Source organism: Gorilla gorilla, chromosome 9 (genome assembly GCF_029281585.2).
Source record: "Gorilla gorilla gorilla isolate KB3781 chromosome 9, NHGRI_mGorGor1-v2.1_pri, whole genome shotgun sequence".
Classification (NCBI taxonomy): domain Eukaryota; kingdom Metazoa; phylum Chordata; class Mammalia; order Primates; family Hominidae; genus Gorilla; species Gorilla gorilla.
In genome coordinates, this window is record NC_073233.2 from 33,737,671 (window position 1) to 33,752,034 (window position 14,364).

Genomic DNA, 14,364 nt, shown 5'->3' on the forward strand with positions numbered 1-14,364 from the left:
GCAGCTCCCAAAGCACTAACTATTCAGGAGCATATTCAGCGAGATGCCTTGATAATAATCTGTCAGAAGAAATCTGTTTTTGTACCCCAATTAACACAAATATATGGAATTAAAAGGGATAGATACTTACAGAACTACCAGGCTTGAAAGGTTGGTAAATGCAAAGTCAGGGATGCTTGAGATCTTGTTGAGAGCCAGGGTCAGCGCCTGTAGGGTGGGCAGATTGCTGAGGGGGTGCACAGGCACCTCCGTCAAGCTGTTGTCATCCAGCCACAGATGCCGTAACTGAACAAGTCCTTCAAAACTGTCCTCCGGGACTGAGGTAATATGGTTGGCATCTAAACGCCTAACAGAAACAAAAACAACCATGTTCAGTAACAAATTCTAGTGAAATGAGTCAGTTCAAGTCTCACAACTCAAAGCTTTCAAAACAAAAAGGACTTATAAAAATTATCATCTTTAATTTTACTAGAAGTCCTCATAACATCTAATAACTTTTTCATGATCTGTATAGTGTATGAAAGTCAGTTCTTTCTCTTTCTTCATAAGAATGGCATGTATCCAAATCTATATTCTTCAACTATCTTTGGCTTTTGGCTAAGAAGTAACTTTATAGCAGAAAGATATATTTTTTAAAAACACTTGCAAAGTTCATATTGAAATTATGTTTTAGAGCATAATTATCAAACATACAAAAAAAAAAGAAACTAAACAGACCAAATAAGCTACTTTACTTCCAATGTTACATTATAACTAACATTAGACATTAAATTTAGTTGCTACTCTGATTCTGTACCAAAGAGAAATATTAGAAAATGCTTAAAATTTTTGTATAGCAATAAAGAATCTAAATAGATTTTCAATCATCCTTATTACCTCTAGGCAAGTTAAAAATATAAGTGTCATGTACAGGCAAAGCAACTTTTTCTTCTTCTCTTAGCAGTTAAGTGCTTTTGAAAAATCAGTGTGCCAAAATTAACAGTTATTAAGGTCAAATTATCTGTTGGGAAAACCAAGCAGCTCCTCGGATCAATGTTACTGTGGCTTTAAAGGTTCTTCAATTTTTCCAAAAATTTTGGAATTAAGAACACCTTTCTAATAGGATTACTTATATTTAAAATTAAGTCCCCATCTGAAAATCAGGAAACTAAGTCCTACGTATTATTGTTGGCACAACAAGATGTAATTGTTGGAATAATTGCTTTTCAACACAAAGACAATCTGGTATTAACATGATGAGGGACACTACGTGCCAGGCAAATCACAGCTTTCCTCACAAATCCCTTGTTGATGTATCTTCATTACTTACATTCATGCCTCACAGCCTTGGACTTCTTTGTGAAAATTACAGAACAGAAAAAAACTGTTAAAAATTCAAAATGACTGCATCTTTTTAAAGAAATAGTTTGACAACTTTCAGGTTCAGGAAATTCTGAGTTTTAGAGTGGTTTTCGTGCCTCCTGTTTCCTTGCGCTGTTCCAACTTCAGTTCCTGCCATAATTGTCCCTTTCCACCACAGTCAAGTTCTGGGCCCCTGGTCCCAATTAACTGCTCCCAGCCCCAGATGCATTTTCCCTTCCTAATGACAGATTAGCAGGGGTTAAAGATCATTGGTCCTGGTGAGTATCTGATGGAAGCTTTCTTTCTAATAGAGTCAAGATAACTGAAAGAACACTTAAAAAGGGAGAGCTTAGGACACTGAGCGGCTGCCTTAAGAATCTACCTAGAAACACACATTTTTAGATTTGTTTATTTTGGGGGCTTTTAGAACTTGCCCTGAGACAGGCAACTTTTAATAACAGACTGGCCAAGTACTGGCAACAGAGCGGCAAAGTACTGGCTACAGAGCTGTTTAGGAGATTTGCTTTAATGAGCAGATAGAAGTGTGTTCAAACATGTGTGCACACACACACGCGCACACGCACACACACCCCTCATGGAACTTTTCCATTCTTAGGAAGAAAAAGGCTTAAATACATAATCATACAATTAAGCATATTATATAAATAAATATTAATGTAGCTAAATTATACTTGTAGATAACTTAATTACCTGCAATTCACTCAACGCAGTTAAATTGAGCATCTTGTTAGGTACAAAGGATAAAATAGTTAACACAACAGGCATGAGGCCTGTCCTCAAGAGACTGACATTCCAGTGGCGGAGGTAACATACAACACAATAAACACGTTACAAAATGATAACGAAGTACTTTAAAAACTACCTCTGGAATAGATAAACAGGGCACTGAGGTTAAAGACTGACGGACTCTGAGGAGGAGGGTAGTTACTCAAAATGCATTTGGTCAAGAAAAGTATTTCTAAGGTGACATTTAAAGTGAGACCTAAAGAAAAAGCAAGAACGAGTCAAAGTAGGAGCTGGGCAAGGAGTGTTTTAGGCAAAGGAAAGAGCCAGGGCAGAGACCCAGTAGCAGAAACCAACTTAGTATGATCCAGCAACTCCCAGAAGGTTAAGAGTGATTAAAACACAGGAGGAGGAGAGTAGAGGGACCAGGGACACACATGTGGCAGAGGATGCAAACAGGGTCCACATTCCTTAAGTCCCTATAGGCCAGGTAGGGGGTTTGGGTTGTATTTTCATTACACATTGAAGTTCCTTAGTGTTATTGCAGCTGAAAAGTTTAAATTGTTTATTTTATCATGTTGATGATGTATATTCATATTCAATAAAATAGTATGTAATGCACCTCCAAATACCTACAATGCCTCCACTGATACAGAAAATAGTATAACAAGGAAAGTGGTCAGTGCCTTTTTAATATAAATTCAGTACTGTATACAACCGTTAAACTCTTGTGAATTCTGTGTCATCAAGGAAAAAAGATAGCCTTAACTTACTGCTAGAAAACTAGGTGAGTTTTGAGCTAAGACAGTAATAAAGCTATCTTCTATACAAAATAGCATAATACAACAATAAAAGCATGGATACAATTTCCTCCGTACTAAAAATTTCCAAAAAATTGTGAAGTCACAATATAAGTAGGGATTAAAAAGAACTATGGAAAAATGAAACTCTTAAATAAGAGGTTAAATGAGAAAAACAATTTGTGGTGACTCAAATGGTTAATCCTTATCTCTCAATTCACATGTGGGTGTGGTGAGGCACCCATAAAAGTGAAGAGTATGTACTTATACTGAGACCAGTGCTTCAGAGCACTGTCTCAGTGTGGCTTTGTAACAATTATCTATTCTATTAGTATTCACCCTAACTAACAGATGAAGAAAATACTATAATTCTTTAAGTAGATGCTGAAAAGCATCAGCTATCTCACAAAGTAGAAAGAATATGAGGGTTTATTCAAGGTATTTTTAAACTCCATGTGGTAAGAGATTAAACTATTGCTTTGTTAATCGCAGTTTTCTTGTTAAACGGTGAATAACATATTTATTCACTCAATTTCTTTGTTATTTTTGTCTGGAAGACATGCTTCTATTTTCTATTCTCAAAAGCCTATTTTACAATTGACTGAGACTCATGTATTTTTAAATTTCTTGTCTAAACAAACTACAGTAACAAAATAATATTAAATGCAGATATTTAACTGTTGAAAGTCTTTGTTATCAATAAACACCTGTATAATCAAAAGATCTCCTTTCTCTCTGTTCTAACTTACCAATAATGTAAGTGTTATAAACATATTTTAAAACTGAGAAAAACCTAGGAAAGTTAATCTTTGAGATCTTTTAATAGTCAATAAAAATGTAATCTGATGTTAAAAAATTTCTAGTGGAGATAATTATGACATGTCATTTTAATACCCTGCTGAGGTAATGTTTTAGTTATTTTAACTTTATGGGAGGCAATTATGCTACCTTTTTATTAGTATCAACAATTGGCTTTCAGATTTTATAGTCATTATCAAACATACACTTGCATCAAACCACTTCTGGTCAATTTCAATCCCTAATGAACTTTGCTTCTTTTAAGCACTATTCAAAACCACAATGAAATCTTTCATGTAATTCAGATCTGAAGAACAGATTTTCAAAATGACTCAAGTGCTGATAAGACTGTTTTACACCATGAGAGAACTTTAACTCTATCTAACTTCACCACTGCACCCACTCTACTAACAAACGCATGAACATTTCCTCCTTAAAGAAAACAGGCCTGACACAGAGCAGCTCCTTGTGTTTCTGATGTATATGAAAACATCCCAATGCCTTTAAAAAAAAGTTTGTTTTACCTCCACTCCATACACTCATCCCAATTTTGGAGATAATTTAAACTAAGCAATTTGCTCCATGAATGATAAGCACAGTATGCTTTTCTAAAACATGGAAGAGAAACCTATGATTTCTGTGAAAAAATCACTTTAAATCATCTACATTACCAATAAATGTCTCATACTTTAATGTACTTATTGACCACAAATTAGAGAGAATATTTGTATTTTTTTGGTAATTTTTCTGTTCTACAGTTGAAAATGAGATTTTAGTCTTCTCTTTATTACCCTTTAAACTAGACAAAATAATTGAGTATTTTGATTATTAAATCTTACAAAATGACAATTCAACATGAAGGTCTTGAAGTAAAATATATTCTTAAGAAGCAAAAGAAAACATGACCATTTAAAATGCCTGATGAATTCAGGTCCAAGAGAGGTCAGATGACTTGTCCTGTGTATATCCACCCGAGGTGAGAGAGTGTGTGAAGTCAGCCGAATAACATTTCTATAAGGGAACTCATTCCCATTGATTCATTTTAAGAGTCTACCTAGAACATACCCAATTAGCTGTGGTGAAAAACAAATCCTTATGTTCCATAACTCACCATTTTAGTGAAGGAAGCTACTTAATACAACCACCTTAAATTAAACTTTCATTTCAACTAAGAATTGAATGGCCAACACTGTGGATATTCCTTGTTTATGGGTTAGATACAGTTTAAAGTTTAACTTTACAGCATATATTTTTATTTTCACATTCATTGCTCATTAACTACTAGAATATCTAATCTAAAATCAAATGGTAACCTATAATTTATAATTTCCAGGGATGTCTCTTTGGTGCCGTTAAAAATGGCTTTATGTTAGCAAACTGATGGGACAAGCAGCTCAATCATTTTCACGCTGTATTTTCTAACTTGCATGCATTTCCTACTATTTGCAGTTATTTCAAAGTATAATACAAAACCTAAGAGACAAATTGTATACAAATATGTGATGTCGCTAAAACACAATTTTATACCAGCACACATAAGGGTGATAACTATTAACATTTTTTATTCAGAGTGCTTCTGGGGAGATTATTTGTTATCTAAAATTAGACTTCTGAATTCTACCTTTAAAAAGAAAACCAGCATTACTTCTAGGATATAGCCTAGGGATCTGCATTTTAGCAATCTCCCCCTAGTGAGTCTGTTGCAAAGTGTGGTCAAAGTACCACACTTAGAGAAACTATGCCCCAGAGTCCCATTGCATTTGGTATTTAGGACATGAAGTGAGGCAATGCAAATTTGTATTCATTATTCTAGTAGAAGCTAATGAAGTTCCTTGTTTTGAAGAATACTTTTTCATTTTTTCCGAGAAGTTCCCTTGACAAAATTGAGGAATTACAATCAATTTGTTCTGATTATCATTACCACACGAAACAGAAACCTCTTTGTGGCTGTTTCTTGACAGTCAAAGCACAAGACACTAAAACTTCTGTACACACATAACTGGTTCCAAAGGGGTGCTGATCACCAGCAGTGCACAAGTTCATGGAAGTACACCCAGCAGTGAATACCCAGTAGCTTTCTCTCAGCCTCTAAGACAAGAGAAGAGGTAAACAGAAGCACCTCCTTTTCCCTCACCAAAGGATGTTTTGATAACATCGACTAGCTATCTCTGTTTTTACTTCAGATGAAAGGATAAATCTCCTCTTTCCTTACAATTCTAGTTCTTTACACCTTTAACAGCCAGAGTAGTCTCTTGGTGAGTCAAGAAACCAAGAAGTTACTTACAAAGACTGCAAAGCACTCAGCCCTCGAATGGCTTCACTGGGTACTGTTTTCAACTGATTATTCTGGAGCGTTCTGAAAGAAAATTTTTGGTTAGTGAGTAACAAGTGATAGTTACCATTTTTTCTTAGAAAAATTCAGAGCCTTTTTTTTTTTTTTTCAAAAAATATTTCCAATGGGAAAATGGGGGGGAGGTGGAGGTGGAAAGCATCTAAGACAAGAGAATTGCAAAACTTCAAGAAGCACTTGTTGTAAAGCCAGAAAGGAAATCTATACTGCTATCCCAAGCCATGCCCTAATACAGACTTGCTGGATAATCCATGTTTCCAAGGGTGGTTTTGTTTCTGGTAATTAAGGCACACTAGTTAATGTTCATCACCCTGGGTGCTATTAGTTAATGTTAATTAGGAGCTATAACAAGTTAACTGGGAGGTATAATAAGCAAATCCATTGGAATTCCTAATGCCTTTTCAAATTGGAATAAAGCAGAGCCCGGAAACATGGACATCAGGTAAAGCCAATTTTTTCAAGCGGATGGCAGATCCCAAGCTCTTAAGGAACAGCAGGCATGTCCTCAATGCATGTGGGGCCAGAAGAGAAATAGAGCTTTGATCATCTACTAGTTAGGGCCTGCCAAATAGATGCATAGATCCATACTGAAAATGAAATCCTTTTGATTTTTTTGCCTGAAGCCATTCCTGTCACATTAATAAAATGACTGCCTGACATGAGTCATAACCACAGAATAGAAGAGATAAAGGTCCCACCTAGCTCACTGAACCAGAGAGGTCTAATGACCTGCTGAAGGTCATCCAGCATGGTAGTGGCAGAAGTGGGGGCAGTCAGCTCATCTGTTTCCTAATCTGCCATACTCCAGGCTCCTGACCACTGCCAAGAATTTATTTCCTCACCATTCGCTGGCTATACAAATTGTAGGCATCTGAATTCCCTTGAGCTCTAAAATTATTTTAACATTTGGAGCACTTGTAAGCCTTTTTCCCTTTTAGAGTCAGGTAATTCAAAGTTCTTATAGCTATGAAATAAGTAGAAACAAAACCCTACCAGTAAAACTGAAGTAAGGGTTTGCTCCAATGCATTAGGCACCCAAAAAGCCTAACATTCAACTGTAATATACTGGAAGTCAGAATACGTATTATTTAGAGTTTTAACTTTTGTTATCTAGATGCAGGGTTGCCTAAATCATACTCTAGCCTCCCATACTACTCACTGGCCACTCCTTAAATCTTTTAATCCTGAACTAAAAGAAACTGTGCTTAACCTAGTTCCAAGCATGTTGACTACGCAGAAAGAAAATACACAGCCAGCTGTGAAACTCTAAAATTGCATTACTTACAGAACTTTGAGTTCTTTCAACCCAGACAAGGCCTTTGGGTGGATAAAAGAAAGGTCGTTGCCCGCCAATTGTCTAGAGAAAAAAAAAAAAAGTAGCAAGAAAAAAATAGTAATTCAGACTTAAAATTCAGAACTTACAAAAACCTAATCTGTGATTAAAACTCTATGTTAAACATTTCTCAAGTCTATCTGACATTAAACATGGACTTAAACCCTTGCTAAAATGATCCTGTGAATCTTCCAATGAGATAAATGTCTCTAGAATTTTTTTTTAAGTCCCAATACAATAATTTAAGCAGGCACATTTTTATTCTGGTGAGGTCAAGCAAGCCAAAACACATTAAACCAAATTAAGTTTGCTATTCATGGTCACTCTGCAGCTTGCAGTGTTTTCTAAGGGCCTCATAAATACAAGACTACTGGTCAGCAGGCAAGAGTGTTTATACAGATTAGAGCAAACCAGTCTGTCAAGGAAGAATGCTTTCGGGAGGAAAGTCAGCCTGTTATCTCTGCATAACCAAGGGCAGCATATCCAGTGCAAAAGAGAGGCAAAAAGTGTGAGTCACTGAAAGCACAACTTTCCAAACAATGGCCTATATATTTTTTTCTGAAGTAAACAGGTTTTCCTAAAGAAATTTTGACATGACAAATTCAAGTGGAGATAAAAGTAGAATAAGGAAAGGATAAGAATTCTTTGGATCCTTTTGTAAGAACTCTGGGCACCCAATTCATACTGAGCCCTACTTTTCCTCCTATTTCCCTGGGCATAGAGAAATAGAAGAAAAACTTGAACAGAGGATATTACGGAGAAGAATCAGGATGCAGGGCAGTGATTCACATAAGTTAACTTGTAGACAGGTGAAGTGAAGGAAGGTTTTCAAATGTGTACTCAAAAATGATGATTGTGTGTTCATATGATCAAACACAGGACTCTCCTGGGTCCTGGTTCTGTCAGGGATACTCTCCTAAACAGCTAGATTCTGTAACTATGTATATATATATTTTAATGCTCTCTTCTACGCATGTCTCAGGACCACAGAGTCACCAAGTCCTCCTTTAAAATTCCTCTGTTAAAATTTATAATTAAATTTTTTAATTTAAAAATATATAAAACTTAACATTTATAATCCCTCCTTTAAAAGGTATGTATTTCCACTATTCTTCCTATTCCCTCCCTAAAAACTCTGCATCCCTAAGCCTTATTCACCAATTCATTCATTCATTTAAAAATGAGTACCTACTAAGTGCCAGACACACAACATCTTTAGGTTCCCCCCCTTCTAATCTGTTCTACTTGTATATCCTGATTTTAGGGATACAAGAAAGACACTTTACCAGCCTTAAAATGTGAAGTCACTGTGGCCTGAAGCTCTACTTTTAGATGCATTATTTTCTCTTGAAGTGGTGTTCCAGTTACTAATAAAATGCAAATTGCCCTGGGAAGTGTAATCCTTACCTAGCATTAACACAGAGGCAATTGCACTGAAGATGGGGGGGTGGGAAGGGGACAGAAAAGCAAACAGCCAAAAGACCCAGAAACCAAAGGGGTAAGTATGAAGAATTATTTCTTCAATGGCAAGAATAACAATGCTGGATTCTCAGGCAATACCACCAAGTTTAGCACAGTTCATGCTCCTAAACTAAATTCTTCCTAAAAAGTCCTCCCACCATGCACTTTGTTTCTTACAAGGCATCCAAGTACCTAAATTCTACACTGCATTGCCTTTCAAGGTTTCCCCATAACCCAGGCTCACAACAGCTTGCTTTGTGCTGTCAGCCCTGTAGCCTTCACCAACCAGGGCTCACCAGAAGTAAAACAAGAGACCGAAGAAGATGGTTTTAAGGCCTCTTCAGTTGTTTCCATTTTAAAATATTTCTCTTTAGCAAATCCTCTTGGTTCTAGACTAGCTAGCTTTATCACTACATTTTTTACTTACTTATTTATTTTATTTATTTATTTTTTGAGACAGAGTCTCACTCTGTCGCCCAGGCTGGAGTGCAGTGGTGCAATCTCAGCTCACTGCAATCTCTGCCTCCTGGATTCAAGCAATTCTCCTACCTCAGCCTCCAGAGTAGCTGGGATTATAAACGCCCACCACCACGCCCAGCTAATTTTTGTATTTTTAGTAGAGACGGGGTTTCACCATGTTGGCCAGGCTGGTTTCGAATTCCTGACCTCAAACGATCCGCCTGCCTTGGCCTCCCAAAGCACTACATCTTTTAAATGTTTCACCTAGCAACCTCATTTGTACCCCCTTAAACACCCAACTGCAATGCTGCTCCTCTTGAAAGCTTCAGTTCTTATAAATGTGCCCTATGCATGAACACTCAGAGCTCATAAACTTGGTCACAAGCTACCGTCTACTGGTTGTTTCTTGCATATTAGTCTTGCGGGCCAAGTACAAATGCCTTCAAGAACAGGGTGTGCATCTCAAACTTCTGTTACCACCCACCAACATGCCAATTCATTAAACAGAAACTGCTTTCTCAGAAGCTCCTCCTTGAAAATGCTCACCATTCCGATGCCATAGCATCCCAAAGTCTACCTTAGTGCAAGCTTGGTACAAGCAATCTCAAAGGGACCCCAGTCTCACTCATTAAATTCAACTGATAATGCTCACAGCTGTAATGCAAAGTGCTTAAAAAGTCACATTTTAAAAGATCAAATTGCACCATAAAAGCCATAAGAGGCAGTAGCCATCTTTCCCCAGGGCCTCAGATAGCCCTGTGACTGCTCTTCCAAGTGTTAAAAAGCTAGAGTCCTCCAAAAAAGAAACACTATAAACAGAGTAAGGCTGTTACATGATTCTTATTATTCTTTTGTCTCTAACATTAGTTGTGAATGTCCTTGTATCTATGGGCTTTCCTTGAGTTCAGCCTATTGTGCTGGGCTCATAAAAAAAAAGTATTTTATAAAGTAACAAAGTGGCAAAATGCAGAACACCTGATTATCTTAACTTGTCAACAGAAAAGAGTGTTTGACCACATTAGCCAAAATATTTGCTTCCTTTTCCCAAATCTCTGCCCGTTTTATAAACCATGAGAAAACTAAAGTCACCTAACTTCAAAAAGCATTCTCTTTCTCCTCTATTTATCTTTAATATAAATGACAAAATGAGCTCTGCATGAGGCTTATCCTGAAATACAAGCCAATGATCTGGAGAAATAAACACTACTAGTATGTGGTGGACAGTGATAATGCCGTCCAAGAGGACACCCTACTTTGATTACTTAGTTTGTTAGTAGAGTAAACATATCCTGTGGAGCCTTCAGGAATGTATCTACCTAAGTTTACGGAGCTGCTGTGTTAATGAGTAACAAGCACAGCAGCTTGGTAAAAGCTCTGCAGCTCCAGTAATTGCACCCTCCAGAAGCTCTTCACATGTTGCTTATTTTATGAGCTAGTATTTCTTATAGTAAACCTTGGGGATGCTTCATGTCTAAAAGCTCAGATTCAGAAAAGAGCAAAGTAAATAAATAGCAAGGTTAGGAAAAAAATCCCAAATTCTTTGGAAGAAAAAAACTATAAGCCTACAGTAGTTGCAGACACTGTGATAGTGATAGCTGGTACACAAACATTCTTTCATTTTAATCATCTCAAGACAACTGCCCTGCTTTTCTGAGTCCCTGAGTGGTTAGGTGACTTGGCACAAGTCACACTGCTTGTACATGAAGGAGCCAGCATTCAAGTTCTCTTGCCCGGCTGGCTGAAATACTTATCCACTTCTACCTGTATTGTGATGCCTCTGGTAGTCACCAAAAGATTAGGAAATAATTCACAGAAAAGGTGGGGCAGAGTGGACTTGAGCAAGTTAACAGCCTTGTCTGAGTATCAATAGATGTCACCTAGCAGAATAAAGCTAGTAAGGAGAGACTATGCATTAGGAGCCCAGAACTGCAATTACAGAGAAGTTCCTAACAGACCTACAGTGCCATCCTTCCCATAGCCAAAGATGAACAGCAAGAGGGGCTGAGAATGGGATTCCCTGAGTGCCCAAAGGTAGGGCATGTCCTAAACTCAGTGAGACTTAGTTAAGGATACATACCATTCTCTGTTGTTTGTTTTTTATTATTATTATTTTTATTTTTTTAGGCAACTCCCGAGGAAAAAGAGGTGGCTGATCCTGAGCAGGAATTTGGCCCTCTATTAGCAAAGACCAGCCACTTCCCATTCCATGCCTGGGTTTGCACTTCTGTGCTATAGCCAACAGTTTTCTTAGCTTCTCACTACTTCAGGACCTATTGGCTGCCCTCAGAAAACCTTTTTCATTGACTAAATCATGTTATTTATATTTTTCTTTTTGTTCCACAAACAATATTCTTTTACTATTTTCCAGTGGCTGTGAAATACTAAAGGAAAAAAATAATTAGGGTGAAAAAATAAGAGTGAAAGTGGTATGGTTTTCTATTTGTGAAGGTGGAGAGTCCCAGGCATCAGTTCTTTCCCCTCCGTGTTCTGTTTCCAAAGACCACGAGAGTGTCTCTCTGCAAGGTTTCAACCCATCCACTCTTTGACTCTTCCTGTTATCACCTGATTTTTTTTCCTCCTGGACTACTGCCATGAACTTCCACAGGATTCCTGTCTCAAACCACTTAATCTGAAAAAGCACAATTCTAAGCATTTTCCCAAAGGCTCTCTTTCCCCCTGCTGCAACTAAGCACCGTTATTACATCCAAACACACCATGCATTGCCACCTCTGACTCTTTGCTCACACCATCTCCTTCACTTGAAATATCCACAACTCTGCCCTCTACAAACTGAAGCCTTGTTCAAGTTGTCCAAGTAGGGTACGCTACCACCGGTATGAACTCATGATATCACCTTCCTTTGATTCCACGGGTACCTTAGACAAAGCTATCCCATTGGGTGCATCTTATTCTGCCTTTAGTTCCTTTGTACTGCTCTGATCTTCTTCAATGATCTTATATGTCCCTCATGAGCAGGGACTAGGTCATCTTTATTCTATATTCCCTTGTATGACCCCTTACAAAGACAAGACACTTGGTATTTGCTATAATGTCTCCGCTAAGCCCCACTGTAAGACTCTGGATTTGCAAAGCTAATATTACTCCTGAAAGGGTGAGAAAGCTTCCTGATTATCTTCCCTTTTCTGCAACTTTTCTCATTTCATTTCTACTCCCTCACTCTCCTTCACTCTCCTAACAGGAAAGAACTACGTGGCTAAAGTGTCAAATGCCAGGGCAAACATTTTCTTTCTCGACATATGCTGGAAGCATATTTTCTTAAGGAAAGGTGGGGAGGAACTCTAAACATGGGAACATCAGTCCACTGGTCCAAGTAGTATCTCAACACACGCTGTGTTGTGCACATGATCACACAGAATTAAAACAAGTCTAGCAGGATTTCAAAGGGGACACCGTTTACCTCAAGGCAACTCCCACTTAGTCTGTTTGCTACAACAGCCCCAGAAGCAAAGAGAGCAAAGACAGAGAATGGAGAGAAAGAGAAAGGGCAGAGGAGAAGCAAAAAGCAATCCTCTAGATTTCCGCTTTCCCACTGGATTTGGAACCATTCCAGGAAGCGGCATACAAGTGGCTCAGTGTGCAATGTCTCTATGAATCTCTTTTGTGTGCATTTATTATTCATAAAGACCATGGATTGACATTAGGGGCTCCTTCCAGGGAAAGCTTTTTGGAAAGCAAGAATTTTCAATAATATCCTTGACTCTTAATGCATATATGACCTGAAATTTCCTATCTGCTCTCCCTTCCAGCAGGGGGAAAAAGCAGGAACTGTGCTGTCTTAAATATGGGGCACTGGTCAAGGGTGTGTGTGAAGGACTAGGCCACATTTCAGATGGTAATCTGGGCCAAAGTTAACTCCTTCATGAAATGCACTGAGCGACACTAGAGTTTCTTCACTTGGGAAGCAGCTTAAAAAACAAGAGAGGCAAGTGTGAAATAGAGAATTTACCAATTGGTGTTATTTCTCTGAGAAATGATGGGACTTAGGTTTCTTGTGGTCTATTACAGAAATTTCACTGTAGCCTTTTGGCTGGAATTCTAGCCAAGAATTAGTGGAGTAAGAAATACCATATATACACTGATTAGACATATGGACTGAGCAGCAGGGAGGGCACATGAGGATTCAGTGGCTTTCAGCAGCTGTTGTGAGGAGACGTCGGGCAGAAAAAGCAGAGGGAGACTACAGCAACTGTGCACACAAATAATAGAGTGCTTTCTTACGAATGGCAATTTCCCTTTCCCCTTATGGAGAGGTTGGAGACTAGATAATAAAGCCAGAAGACAGTGACCACAGCCTCCCATTCACTCATGTTCCTACCTTCCCTTTGCAGAGGTGGTTACCAGATGGCCTGGCATTGTGCTTCTGTCAAGCCCTGCCTGAAAAGTACTTCGAGCACCACCATTCCCTTCTGACCAACATTTATCTACCCCTCAACAATGTTTTCTCCTCTTCCTCTTTCTCTCTCTCTCTTTCTTTTTTTTTGAGACGGAGTTTCGTTCTTGTTGCCCAGGCTGGAGTGCAATGGCAGGATCTTGGCTCACTGCAACTGCCGCCTCCCAGGTTCAAGCGATTTCTCCTCCTGCCTCAGCCTCCCAAGTAGCTGGGATTACAGGCATGTACCACCACACTCGGCTAATTCTGTATTTTCAGTAGAGACTGGGGTTTTACCAAGTTGGTCAGGCTGGTCTCAAACTCCTAACCTCAGGTGATCCACCCCTCTCAGCCTGCCAAAGTCCTGGGATTACAGGTGTGAGTCTGAGTCACCGGGCCTGGCCCTCCTTGTTTCTTTCTATACCTACTTTTGAAGCCACACATAGGAAGTATCACAGGTGGTACCCAAACACAGCCAGGCTGCTTCTCCTGGGATGCCATTCTATTCCCTCAAGTGGATGGATCACCACAGTGCCGCATACGTGTAAAGCACACTAGGCACAACCACCAGCCCATGATACTGCCTCCAGAGAAAGCATTTCTAGTTCAAAACTGAACTGAGGCATTTAACAGGATGTGAGTGACATTCTTCTATTAAATGTAATTTGAAATCAGCAAGCTCCAAAAT

General features: G+C 38.5%; 1 protein-coding gene across 1 annotated transcript in view; it reads right to left on the reverse strand.

The window, feature by feature from the left end:
* LGR4 (leucine rich repeat containing G protein-coupled receptor 4) overlaps positions 1-14,364 on the reverse strand; it is a 106,792-nt gene that overhangs the window by 19,114 nt on the left and 73,314 nt on the right. Inside the window, exons 3-5 of the mRNA XM_031016000.3 lie at positions 7,319-7,390; positions 5,968-6,039; positions 131-346 (exon numbers count right to left, since the gene is read on the reverse strand). Of these exons, the coding sequence (XP_030871860.1) occupies positions 131-346; positions 5,968-6,039; positions 7,319-7,390 (360 nt within the window). The remainder of the gene's footprint in view (positions 1-130; positions 347-5,967; positions 6,040-7,318; positions 7,391-14,364) is intronic.